This window comes from Anabrus simplex, chromosome 2 (assembly GCF_040414725.1).
Source record: "Anabrus simplex isolate iqAnaSimp1 chromosome 2, ASM4041472v1, whole genome shotgun sequence".
Taxonomy (NCBI): domain Eukaryota; kingdom Metazoa; phylum Arthropoda; class Insecta; order Orthoptera; family Tettigoniidae; genus Anabrus; species Anabrus simplex.
Genome location: NC_090266.1, coordinates 282,078,126 through 282,092,436, shown reverse-complemented (window position 1 = coordinate 282,092,436; position 14,311 = coordinate 282,078,126). Strand labels below are relative to the sequence as shown.

Sequence of the window (14,311 nt, the reverse complement as noted above, 5' to 3'; positions counted from 1 at the left end):
CAATATTCACGTCACAAACCTTTTCATTCTTGTAAAAGTTTCACAGATTTATTTTGATAGCAGTACCACTGGTACAGGTTCATTTTACATCATGGCACCATGTCTACTGTGCCATCTCTGGCACCGGTGTCAAAGCACAGTGCCAGTGCCTTCCTTACGTCATTAGTTCCAAGATAGAGATTATTATTTCAAAAATGCACAGAGTGGATAATGTGCTGACACGCACTTGCAGTAGAGTTGATATGACAATAAGACGCAATTTTCAGTTAGAATAAGACTTGCAAAGTCATGCACAGTGGAATATAAAATTGAATATATATATATGCATAGGCCCAAAGATATTAGAGATTTTGGGATTCTAGAAAATGACAAGCAAGTATTAGAATAAAGTTAACGAAATCAACACATTCTATGATACATTTACATTTACTTATATATATATTTACTATATACATTTCCTGACCAGCAGAATATAAACAAATCCTTACAATAGTAGACAGTTTTCAAAATAGCCAATAATGATATAGAATCAGAGTCTAAGATTTTATTGATTTTCTGTAGAATGAAGAAACGTTTACTCAAGAATGATTTATGGTCACGATCCAATTGGCAAGCCTCCCTATTTAAGGTTAAAAACTTGACCTAACCAATACATCTGTATACATATCTGATGGGAAACTCGCATACCCTAGTATTCCACAAGGGATATAAAATTTGGCAGATAAAGGATACAATGTTAATTAAACAAAAAATTGGCAAACTGAACAATAATAGTACTTTAATCTAGAGGGAAAAGGAAGACGAATGAGTGTCAAAATACAACAGAATGAGGTAATAATAGCACCTTTGAGCAAAAACTATTTCCAAACACGAATATTTAAGTGAACTAACAAATACGGAAATATTAAGCAAGACAAATTAATCAATATAAGGTAAACTTTAAACTTTAGTACAGTAAAATTGTATTCAAGGGATCTATGCTATCTAAATTGAACCATATTTTATAAAGAAGAAAATAAGGTGGCGATGAAGGGACATAGGAACCCGGGAGACATGACAATGGAAAAATGTGTTATTCAATGCACAAAATAATAAGTTCCAAACAAACAAAAAAACAAAAAAAAGATTTCCATGATAAATTGATATTAACAAGTGCTCGTTCAGCTCACCACTGAATTAGTACTGTTCAGAACTCTGTAATACTGTCACACAGAAAACAGAATAGTGGCCTCCCAGTGCTGATGACTCCTCCATCTCCTGTCTATAAAGCCGAATAACAGAATGATGAAGAATGCGTGTTACATGTTATATTTCTCTGTATCTCTCACCTGAGGAACTGGTTGAAGCTCGTGGACCGGAGAGCCAGCCCTGTCCGGTGAAATGTAATGTGCTTTGGCATCCACGTTGAATGGCACTCTCAGTTCGACCTGCCTGGTGAGGCAGGTGGTACGTATTTATGTGATAGTAAGTTCTTTAGAAAAGATACGAGAGACAGAACAAGATGGAAACTGGCATCATGGGGTCAGGGGAGTCACTAATCAACCAAGATGGCGGCCAGAACATTGTAAGCAGGTGTAGTTGAAAGTAGATATAATAAGTATGGGGGATATGCAAGGTAAGTCCACAAAATATTTAAATTGTACAGTATATCGCAGCACAATAATCTAATTACATCTTTTTGTCTCCTTCCCTATGGGAATCAACATCTATATCATCTGATGGCCAAGCAGGCATCAATTTTTGGTAAGGAGACAAAGTCTCTCATAGTGCATTGGCACTGCCGGTGGCTCCAATTAGCCTGCGCAGTCGCCTCCACGGTATGCACTAGCCATGCGTCTTGGTGGGTGTGCTAAGTACCAACTGATGAGCCCAACTTAGCGCACAGTGGTGAAATGCTGGCAACCAAGAATGAGTTAGCTGGAAAATTTATAATGTCTAATAACGGACCATTTATATTGGTATTATAAACGTACAGTAGACGCGTTATAACTTTGCCACTGAGTAGCCGTGGCCTTTCTAAGAATTCAAAGACTCTCATGTTTTGATGCCATTCTGCGGATTTGAGAAACGTTTTTGTAGAGGCTAATAGAACATCATTCTCTCTTCACCATTTCCCGAGATCCAGTGACATTTCCCATAGGCACTGTACAACCGGTTGCTGCACCTAGCGATGTATAATAAAGGCGGTCATTGATTGTCAACGAGTTTCGTGTGCGCACGTGTGGTGGGGGGGCGTAGTAGTTGTCAGTAGTGTTCACTACTGTTAGGTTGTGAATGCAAGATGACCCTTGATTATTCACGTGTGATTCTGAGGGGAAAAAACATCGCTTTGGATTTGGAGAAATATGGTAAATAAACACAAAACAAATGTAACAGAATACAGTCAAATGAAGTCAGGTGATGAAAGAAATATTACATTAGGAAATGAAGTTTTAGCAAGTAAACGAATATTGTATCTTGGGTAGTAAAATAACTTAATGATAGCAAAAGTAAGGATCAAAATGCAGATTGGCAGAGGCAAGGAAGGTCTTTCTTAAGAAAATTTGCCAAATTCGAACATTGATATAGGAATTAGAAAAAAAAAATTGAAGACTTTGTCTGGAGCATGGCATTGTATGGAAGTAAAACATTGACAATAACTAGCTCAGAAAGAAAGAGAATAGTAGTTTTTGAAATGTGGTATTACAGAAGGATGCTGAAGGTGAGATGGCTAGATGGAATCATGAATGGAGAGGTACTGAATCGAATTGGTGCGATAAGAATGATTTGGGAAAATTTGACCAGAAGAAAGGATAGAATGATACGACACATCTTAAGACACCCAGGTTTTGTTCAGTTGATGCTTGAGTGAAGTGGAGGTGGTTAGTACGGCAGAGGTATATCAAAGCGTGAATATTACTAGAGTAGGTGTAGGATGTAGTAGTTACTTAGAAATGAAAGGGTTTGCACAGGATAGCCTAGGGTGACAGTACAGGGCTGCATCGAGCCAGTAACCCAAACAGTAACAGCAAAAAATGAGTTGGTAAAAAATCCAAGAAATATCTGTCCCTGGGTTTTGTGTTGCAATAGGATATGCTGTAAAAATACAGTGGAACCTCAATTCTTGGTTTTTGGAGGGACTATGGAAAAACATACAACACAGGAAAATGGAAAATCCGGGAAGGAATAAACCATCAACAATTTGGCTAAACATCACAAGAATGAAATATGTGTAATTATAAACCTACAAACTCTCCTAAACCAAACCAAACCAAACTACAGCCCCAATAGGCCTTCGCCTACCAAGCGACCGCTGCTCAGCCCGAAGGCCTGCAGATCATGAGGTGACACTGTGGCGAATCCTCTTGGCCGTTATTCCTGGCTCTCTAGACCGAGGTCCCTATCTCACCGTTAGATAGTTCCTCAATTAAAGGCAATCGTAGGCTGTATGGGCCTGTAACCAGCCCTCATATCCAGGTAAAAAGCCCAACCTGGCTGGGAATCGAACCCGGGCCCTCCGGGTTAGAGGCATTCAAGTTAGACTGTGGAGCCAGCTTCAGACATTAATTACCGGTACGCGAGTTAAAAATCTTGAAACATTACATTCAGTTTTACCGCGGAAACTTGGTCAGTTTCCCATGAAAACTTATTTCAGTTCAGCAACTTTGATCAGCCGAACTCTTCGAAAAATCCTATACCAGTAATGCCAAGCCAAACAACAATCAACCACAAGTAGGTAGTTTTTAATTCTCAAATCTAATAAATTGAAGCCCATCAGATACAAAAGCGCCCAACATGATGGTGAAATCCCTTTTTCTAATCTTCCAATATAATTTGGTCACTGGTATACTGTTCGTAGTCACTTTCTGGAAATCTTGTACCGCGTAAATTAGACCTTCATCGACTTTTAAAAGTTATGTTGAAATCGAGAGTATGATTTCAAATGTAAGTATCGATTCTCAAAAGTTCTTGAATGCATTAATAATCACAATCAAGTTGGAAAGAGAAAAAATATCATTAAAACTTCAGAAATTATGGTTATTTGTGACGTTGAGCTCAGCTGGAAAGCGCAATGGCTGTACAAGTCATTGCAAGTGGGAAATGACACAAACTTTTTAAATGTAACATGCGCAAATAAAACGACTATAATTTTTATTACATTTTAACACAAAAACATAAAATTCTCAGTCTTATATTAGAACCAAAACGTAATAGGATATTCCAAAACCTCCCATAGCTCTATGTATGTAAGGTGTAAAGGCCGGTCTCCACTGATTAACATTTAACAACAACATGTTACATGTTAACCGGTGACACCATCAACATGTTAAATGTTGAATACTGTTTCATTTTAACATTGTGTCCACACTTAATAAACATGTTAAACTTGACCTTCTTTGTTTATATAGAGGTAGTTCATCATATCAATTTGTAATACATTTAGGTGGTGTCTAGTATTTTCAAACATGGACAATGGACTCAGATGAAGAGGATTGGCCTTTGTTATTGCCACTGTTGCTTCTTGTTCTGATTTAGAAATGCAGTTTTATTAGACACATTTGCTTCCCTCATCCTGCTCATTGCTTCAATAGCAAACCTCTTTGAAGTATAAACTTCGTCCGCTCCCGCCCCCCCGACTTCCGACTTTTCTGATTTTTTTGCAATACTCGATTGTACTGGGGGCGGAGGGACGCTAGTTTTTTTTTTCGATGCACTCGCGGGAATAATTATAGATAATTTAGAGTTCCTGGGAACTGTCTGCTTTCTTCGCTTTATCTCTGTATTCCTTTGATGAGACATCCCACAAACAAGGCCTTTCTATTACGTCATTAATTAAGTCCAAAGTAATCTTGCTCCACTCCATTTCTGACTATAAATTGTAGTATAGTGCAGAGAGGACGACACGCGTGCGCGTACCGGTACTGTATTTGTAGCTTATAACAAAGAGAATGAGTGTTGCGGAATGTTGTAACTATAATCCTACTTCACGAGAAGCACGTCGTTTGCATCGTTTGGCTACCTGTAGACATGGAAACGGCAAGGAAGTTGCCGAAGCTGTGCCAACATCTCCTGAACAACGAATTGACTTTACATGTTTTCCACTTGGAGCGGAAAACACGCCAACATGTTAAAAGTGTTAACCTCAACATTCTTAATTAACATGCAAAGTCAATTGGAAGACACAATCACAATATGCATGTCAATTGTAACATGTTAAATTTAACATGTTGGTGTTAAATGTTAATCCGTGGAGACCGGCCTTAACATCTGTTCTGCTCTTGATAACATAATCCTAGACGATGATATTAAAATAATAATTTTAATTAATTTCATGTGGCTATTTCTAGCCGAGTGCAGCCCTTGTAAGGCAGACCCTCCGATGAGGGTGGGCGGCATCTGCCATGTGTAGGTAACTGCGTGTTATTGTGGTGGAGGATAGTGTTATGTGTGGTGTGTGAGTTTGCAGGGATGTTGAGGACAGCACAAACACCCAGCCCCCGAGCCATTGCAATTAACCAATGAAGGTTAAAATCCTGGTCCCGGCCGGGAATCGAACCCGGGACCCTCTGAACCGAAGGCTAGTATGCTGACCATTCAGCCAATGAGTCGGACTATTAAAATAATAAATTTGTGTAAAGAAGGAGCAGTTTCGATTCCTGCCTGAAAACCCAGTGACTATACAGTGCCCTGAGGGAAGTGCCGAAAACCTGTTCAGCGATACAATCGAAAGAAATTTTAAAAAATAAACATCTAACCCTGGACATAATGTAGACGTTTTACAAGTATGAACATTTGACAAAACTTGTTCCGTCTTCAAGTAGAACTGTCGAAATGTACTCTGTCTCCTTCCAATTGTTGGGACCACTCCCTACTTTATTTCTGTGGATTCTCTAAACAATACCACCCAAATACATTGCTAAGATGGTCCCTTATTCAAGTTCACCGCCGGTCGCTTTTCCAGTAGAGTACTGGTACATCCTCTAATTATTGCAATGACGGGACGTTAACACCAAGATCCTTAAGTATCCCGTAGCCATCCTTTTTTGAGATACGGTTTCTTGAAACATGCTTGATAGAGGATTTTGCGTTTATGGAACTGAAATTTCTGGACAATTGATCCGGGAAATAGCTTCTTCAAGGAACATATAATGTGGGATTCAACGTGATTTAATTAGGATGCTCGCGGGACCACGTAATTTGAACGAATAACCTGGGAAAACGTAGTTTCCAGGAACATATAGTCGAGGTTCTACTGTAGCTTTATAGCTTTACCTTTCTTCAGATTGGCACTGTCTACAATGTCCAGGCAATGTGCACAGTTACTCGATAAAGTAGGTAAGACAATGGATTATTTTACTTTTCCAGAAATCTATAGACTTTGTAGGTGTTTTGTACAGTTCCCAGATTTTGGACATTGCTGGTGACATATTGAATCCCCAAACAGAGTAGAAGTGAAGTGACAATGCCTTGTACCAATTTATGTATTCTTTAGATATAAACCTGTGGTCCTAAATCTCCTTTATTTTATTGTGAGAAATTAGCAGATTTAATGTTGGCATATTTTTATGTTTCAGGAAATGGCCAATGAAGCTTGGCGCAATCACCTGAAGTGTAATGATTCCATAATAATAGAGAATTTTCACGGTCTGTTGAAGTCAACAGTAGTATGTCCGCTATGTAGTAAATCATCTGTGACATTTGATCCCTTTTGTTACCTCTCTCTACCTTTGCCGGTCAAGAATGAGCGTTGCATCGAGGTATGTCTTTAATTATTAATATTTTAAAAATATATTCTTTCAGTAGCTGTTTGCTGTTTTAACTCTTTTAATAAGAAACAGCCTGAGCTTCAAATAAACAAAACCACCCTAAACCTCACCCATATCGACCATATGCACCACCAAATTTTATGATAATCATTTTGTAAAAACTTGGTTGTTGCCGTCTAGGAGACTCCGGATGAAACAGTATAGATTCCTATACCATATTAGATATTACACTGATATAGTATTACATTGTTATCTGTGCATATATTGAGACTGCCTCATGGGGTCAAGATTAGTAGTGTACCCAACCAGTACATTGAGATTGATTCAGATCAAATTGTGATGTATAATAACATAGATATAGGAATGGTCACTTTTTTTTTGACAATTTTTTTGGCAGAAATTTGGGGCTCAGATATTATTTGCTTCACGATCGTACCGTACTACTAACATCAAAAATTCTATGGGTCTGCATCTTTCTGCCCACTCTGTTGACAAATCTGTTTCTGTCAAAACCGAGAAAGATGCCGGGACTACATGCATATCGTATCATTTAGGTGGCACCAGTTTAAATATCATCACATGTGTAGGATGGAGTGTGTGAATTTTCATTATAGGTTGTTCACGGCTAAAGAAAACTTCCGCATTATTTAAAAGATAGAGCAAATTGGTAATCGTGCTGCAGGAAGAAAGTAAGATGTGGAAGAGAGTTCCATATGTGGTTGGAGAAAAAATGAGCAAATTGGTAATCACACTGAAGGAAGAAAGTAAGATGTGGATGAGAGTTCCATATGTGGTTGGAGAAAAAATAAGGCCTGGCTTGAACAGTCAAGCAGTAACCAGGTAACCACCTTGGATTTCACGGATGAAAAGCAGAGTTTCCAGGAATCAGAAACCAGACACCTATGCAAATGTGCAACTGGAGAGATCCAGTTTGGATATGCGATCACGAGTGAAATATATTGGTTGAAAGCCATAGCAAAAGCAACAGAGCTAAAAATTACAGGTTGTAGGGCTAGCCATGGATTGGTCAAGTATGTTCATGAATTATATAATATAAGTTTTTAAAGCTAAACTAGTACTGCGTAATATCTCCCAGCCAGTTATGAAGAAAATATTGTGTTAGCACCACAGTAATTCTATTTAATTTGCAAATTGGTAACGCATATCAGACATATAGGGCCGATTGCAGAAACGATTACTAGTTTTAAGCCTTAGACATCGTCTGCCTAATCAACGTCTAAATCATTCACGATCTTCCATTGCATAAACAATGTTCAGTCGATGTTTAACTAGACATCCCTTAAACTTTCTATTTTGGTTTAAAAGTGGAGACAGAAGTATCTTTGATGTAACTCTTTGCTTGTCGCAACCAATGAAATTCGTCGGTGCGCGCGCCGAACGCCAGTCAGCTGTTTGTCTTCATACACATTACTCAAATATGGCTGAGCATGATTTGCCCACAGATAAGAGTATCGCTTTCGGTGGAAATTAAATCTCATAATATTATCGACAATAAAGTGACAAGCCACCGTATGGGGAAGTGTAGCTTTGCTTATAGCGTTGTTACAGTGAGTGTAATCTATTCATAAATTACGGTAGCTTCAACGAAGGGAAGATGAAGCAATAGTAATGTGTAACCGAAAATGTGTTGTACGGGCCGTATAGATGTAGCTTGCATTCTGGAGATAGTACGTTCGAAACGCATCATCGGCAGCTGCGAAGATTGTTTTCCGTAGTTCCCTATTTTTACACCAGGCAAATACTAGGGCTGTTATTATGGTCACGGCTTTTCTTCCCCAGTCCCCTTTAAACGATAATCACCACCACTTGTCTTTTCCTATCTGATAATTGCCGAAAACTTTATATATATATATATATATAATCGTATAAGTCCCATACAATCTACTTTTTAGTTTTCACTACTATGTGTGTTTACTTGGCCGTAAATATAAGTGAATCCCTCCCGGTTGATGTATGTGACAGCCCTCAGACGATCGGGATACATAATTCTGATATGCATGTAGTCTAAGTGACCTATAATTCCATGAAAATTACCCCATGTATATAATAAAATATATCGGTTGCCAAGAATTGTATTCAAGTTGACAGTTACCGGACTGTCACTTTGTCATCAAGAAACAAGTCTCTCGTAAAGTGAAACCTTATTTTATGATTATCTCCCCGTGCATGTCAAACGAATTGCTGCGATTTAGCAGCGGGCGACCCACAGAGAGGCCGTCGGACTAACCTTTCTTCCCGGAATCGCCTCAACATGATAATACAAATTACATATTTCATGGTATATAACCTCCGATTGTGCTTCACTCCTCTCATTTGAGGTTAAACAGTGCTCTCGGCAGTGTTTAAACATGACCGGTTGAACATCGGTTTTAGACAGTGTCTAAGTGATAAATAACGTCTCTGCAATGCGGCAGCCATACTTAGGTATTGTTTAGCCGTAGACATCGTCTAAATACCGTTTTTGCAATCGGCCCATTTATTTTACTTTAGAATTTACAATTTTAAATAAGAGGGAAAAGAAGTAAAACAAGGGTACTCCAAATAAGATGGAGGAGAGCTATTTCATAGTGTAAAGTGTGTGTCAAGGCAAACTCATAAATCTGCAAGATAAACAGCAGCTAAGTGCTATTCGTGACCTAGTCTCCATAGTTTTAGTAATCACCGTCCAAGATTGACAACGATCAAGACGCTACGGGATGTAGTTCAAAAGGTATCGGCAATTGAAGATGCAACGCAGCATCTCCGCGCCCAACTCAAGGAGGCGACCAGCAGCGCCAATTGGGAGGAGAAACTACAGCGGCTGGAGGAGGAGTTCTGTGCGTTTTAGGAGAAGGTCTCTGGTGAACTGAAATACATAAAAAACAATATTTAAAAAATAGAGGAAAAGCTGGACGAGCTAAGTGAATGCATAGACGAAGCGGAGCAATATAGCCGCCAAAACTGTCTAATTTTGCATGGCGTCCTGGAAGCACCAGGTGAAAACGTGTATGCTAAAGTATTACCAACTATTAAAGAAAAACTGGATGTCGAGATTAATATGTCAGACATTGACCGTTGTCATCGCCTAGGTGTTCCAAAGCGAACAACGGCTGATGTGGTGGCCACGGGTAAACGCCCTTTGGTTATTAAGTTCCTGCGGTACCAGGATCGTGACCGCATCTGGAGGGCTAAACGTCATCTAAGAGGCACGCACCTTCTCCTGACGGAATCGCTCACGGGTACCAGGAAAAACATCTTAAATCGTGCACGTGATCATTTTGGCTTAAATCATGTCTGGAGCCAGGACTGTCGCATTGTTGTCCTATGTGACAAAGGACGAAAAGTGTTTGTTACTACAATGGTACAACTTGTTAGTTTAATGTAAAACACAAGTGAGCATTGATACGGGGTCATTACTGAGATGGCAATAACTCATAATGTTGTAGTTTTAAGTAAATGTGCATGTATGTGTGTGAGTGAATGTGATTGTGACACTGGAAGTACTTGCGGAGAAAAAAAGGTGAGTAAGTAGAAGTATTTTCTAGACAATGGCTCGTCACAATACAAGTGTTATTTCTACCGATTGTAGTGACCTTGATGTCAGTGACCCGGTCCCACCCCCTCCCCAGTCGCCCCTCTCACCCTACCCTTCAATAGCATCAGTGGGAAACATTCTCAGGGAACATCTTGCAAGCTATCGGCGAGCCCTACAGTGTTGTTATATTAATGCGCAATCATTGATGGCTCACATTGACGAAATACAATCCCTCTTTCATGATAGTAATATCTTGCGCTGCATATGTGTAACTGAGACTTGGTTGCAACACTCACTAAACTCAGGCCTTGTTGAATTAAATAACATGACTTTACATCGTCTAGACCAAAGAAAACGTATAGGGGGAGGGTGTGCTATTTACTGTCGTAATGATCTCAAAAGTAAAATAGTGGCTACTTCAGACCAGACAATTCCTAATCGACTTGAGTTTATGTTTGTGGAAGTTTTGACTAACAATCAAAAAGTACTGATCGGAGTAGTTTATAAACCCCCAGATGTAAGACATTTATCGGACCTTGAACTTTGCATAGCCAAGTTAATTCCACTGTATGAAAATATAATTATACTGGGAGATTTTAGTACAAATCTGCTGACTGTGACAAACAAATCATTACATTTACAAAATGTGTTCTTTAGCTTAGACCTAAACATCCTACCTCTAAATGCTACTAATCATCTACATACAGTAAACCAGATGACTCATATTTTGATTGACTTGATCATAACTAACAATCCTCAGAAAGTTTTAAATCACGGACAGTTTGCAGTGCCAGGTATTTCTACTCATGATCTAATATATGTCTGCTATTCATTAAAGATGCCAAAATATGAAACTAAATATATAACACATAGGAATATAAAACATCTGGACAAGGAAAGAATACGACATGAAGCATATTATCTGCCGTAGAACGATATTTTACACGTGGATGATATTAACATAAAAATAAATAAATTATCTGATCTGGTGTTGGAACTGTATGACAGATTTGCTCCCAAAAAAGAGATCGGGTAACTCGACCATCTTCTCCGTGGTTGACTAGTGAGATTAAATCAGAAATGGCAAAGCGTGACTCATGGTACAGAAGGTTTAAACGAACGGGTAATGCTAATGACTTTGAAAATTACAGCGTTCTTCGCAACAGGGTTAAACAGTTAATCAGAAACAGTAAATATAAACACATATGTCAAGATTCGAAATGCAAGAACTCGACAGAAATATGGAAACAGTTACTAACAATGGGTATAGGTCGAAAGTAATTAAAGCAGGCGCCGAATGTATCCCTTGATGACTTAAATTTACACTTCACTTCAGCTGAATCCACTGTAACAGCAAATAATAATAATAATAATAATAATAATAATAATAATAATAATAATAATAATTGTTACGGAGTTATCCGTGGAAGTCAGAGGTAAAAGAAAGTGCGGGCTGGAATGGGTCTAACTACAAGTCCGAAAGATGAATTTAAAATTTAAATAAAGGTTATATTTTCAATAGACAACAAGAGTTAACAAAAGTTTACATAGAATTTGAAAACTTAACAAGTCAATCAGGTACAAGACCAGAAAAGCAAGGATTTAGAGACAAATTAATGATCTGGGCTTCAAGCCCCACCTTTTACAATCTCTGAGCTCTCAGCTCACAACCACAAAATACCAAAGGGCAGAAAACCCCTAATTACATGGAGCTCTTGCTCCCGCTTAGTAATGTCAAGCCTCCTAGAGGCACCTTCCAACATACCAGAAAGAGCTGACCTGCTCTCAATTTTACAAGCCTATCAAAGGCCACAACAAACTTTACTCCTAATTGCCCTCAAGGCACACTTACAGTGAAACAGGGGTATCTTGTACCCAACCTACAGGGCCTTCGCATGAAGACAAAGAAAAAAACAACAGGTTAAGTTACTGGCCCAAAGTACAGAGAGGACTGGAGGCGTGAACTTGCACTCCTAAATACACATTTTAAAACCTAAGTGGCGCTAGGCCGATCACACAGGGGCTGATCCCAATCTATGGAAGTGACTAGTATACAAGATAAATTTTAAGCTAATTGTTTTACGTCGCACCGACACAGATAGGTCTTACGGCGACTATGGGACAGGAAAGGGCTAGGAGTGGAAAGGAAGCGGCCGTGGCCTTAATTAAGGTACAGCCCCAGCATTTGCCTGGATTGAAAATGGGAAACCACGGAAAACCATTTTCAGGGCTGCCGACAGTGGGATCCGACAAGATAAATTTAACACATTAAGAAGGAAGAGAAAAACGGTTATGAAAACATAGTCACCTAAAATTCAAAAATGAAGAGGAGCTCGAGAGGGTAAAGCACTCTCTATCCCTGCTTTACAGTTAAAGAGATTGTAGTTTTTACATAGAGTTAAAAGGGATTTACATTTTAAAGAGATGGGTTACATATTAAAGGTTTCAAACCCTCCCCGAGAGTTAAACTGCTGAGCTAGCAAAAAAAAAACATATGTTAAAAGGCCATTACCTTGTTGAAGAACTGCTGCCTGAAGAACGAGGTGCTTCCCGCCCCCTGCTACATATTCACACACTGAGAAAGATGTTATAAGAGTGGCCCGGAGACAAGAAAATCAGCAGTTTTTATACCCTCGTGGAAAATTCGAGACCTTTCAGGAATGAGTAGAGTAGACAGACCCACTCGATTTTATTGGTTGACAGCAAAAACTAATACCCAAGGCAATGAAGAAACACCTTATTGGTGGGAATATATTACAGAAATTTAGGATTGGTTAAATTCAAAACCGGCAGAAAGAAAACTTGATATTGCCAACCCACCAATGACAGAACAAAATTTAGTAAAGACCAAACTTATGAATACAAAATTTCTTCAAGAGAGTTCATTCCATTGCACCAGAGTGTATTATCATAGTTTTTAGTAGAGACATCTGTTAGAGAATGTCCACACTTCTTGATCAATGAAAGCAAATAAAAAAACACCTAGAGACATCTTCTGATAAACAGGAGAGTTGATTCAGTTGTTACAGTTCAGGGTTCCTCCTGTAGAGAAGTTTCAATTGGCGCAAGATTTGAACTTGCGTCGTAGAGGTGTACCGCCCGGTACAGACCTCCCCTCCCAAGTCCTTCCAAGGGGTGATACCGAAGAAGTTCATTAACAAAGGTTGTTTTCAACAGAAATTTCCATATTTGAAACTTAATTGGATTCCAGGTTCCTTGTAGTTAGATGTGTGAAAAAAAAATTGACGGCAGATTAATTGATGAAAGAGTCTTTCTTTTTTTTTTTTTTTTTTTTTTTTCCTGAATAGCAGATGAATTTTGAAGAAGAAAAAGAGAAAAAATTTCAAAGTCTTTTGGTGTTTAATCAGAATTTTCTGGTTCCTTGCCAATAGATTGTTGAAGGTTTGTGGAAGAGGTATTAATGGTTGAAATTGATTTGTAGAAAACTTTTGACGACATTACCAAAAGGAAAATTTTCACAGTTTTTTTTTTTAAAAGTAGATTGGTAGAACTTATTTAAACACCAATTTTAGAGTTCCTTTGTTGTAGCAGAATTGGATGCCGTTATGCATCACTAGACCAAGCGCCAAAAGTTGGTTTCGAGATAATCGCGTTTAAATTTGGGTCTATGTGTAAATTCGAGTGAACATGATTTTGCTAAACATGGTATTATAGGTGTTGTAGGATAATAGATTGTACATTTTCACCAAATTTAAACATTTTTATACTCACACTACATAGATTTTCTTGAAGAAATGGAGCTTAGTCTACTGATGCAATTTAAGGTTTTTCTCACTTGCGAATAATGCATTACGATGCTACACCAATAACCCCTACCTGTTGAGTATCTACTGAGTAAGACTTCAAAAAATATAACGTGGCGACAGCCATGATTAAAACCTGAATCTCCTACTGTCTAGAAATGCCCGCTAAGAGCTTGATCCACCACGAGCCGCGCCACAACTCCGGTATATTATTCAAGTTTTAGATGGAGAAATTCTAGCTATTCCCTAAAGTCGTTGCTATAACC

The 14,311-nt window shown here is 38.6% G+C and overlaps 1 protein-coding gene across 1 annotated transcript in view; it reads left to right on the top strand.

The window, feature by feature from the left end:
- The window catches only part of LOC136863513 (ubiquitin carboxyl-terminal hydrolase 15), a 463,080-nt gene that overhangs the window by 294,821 nt on the left and 153,948 nt on the right, over positions 1 to 14,311 (top strand). Inside the window, exon 11 of the mRNA XM_068225978.1 lies at positions 6,555 to 6,737. Coding sequence (XP_068082079.1) covers positions 6,555 to 6,737 — 183 coding nt within the window. The remainder of the gene's footprint in view (positions 1 to 6,554; positions 6,738 to 14,311) is intronic.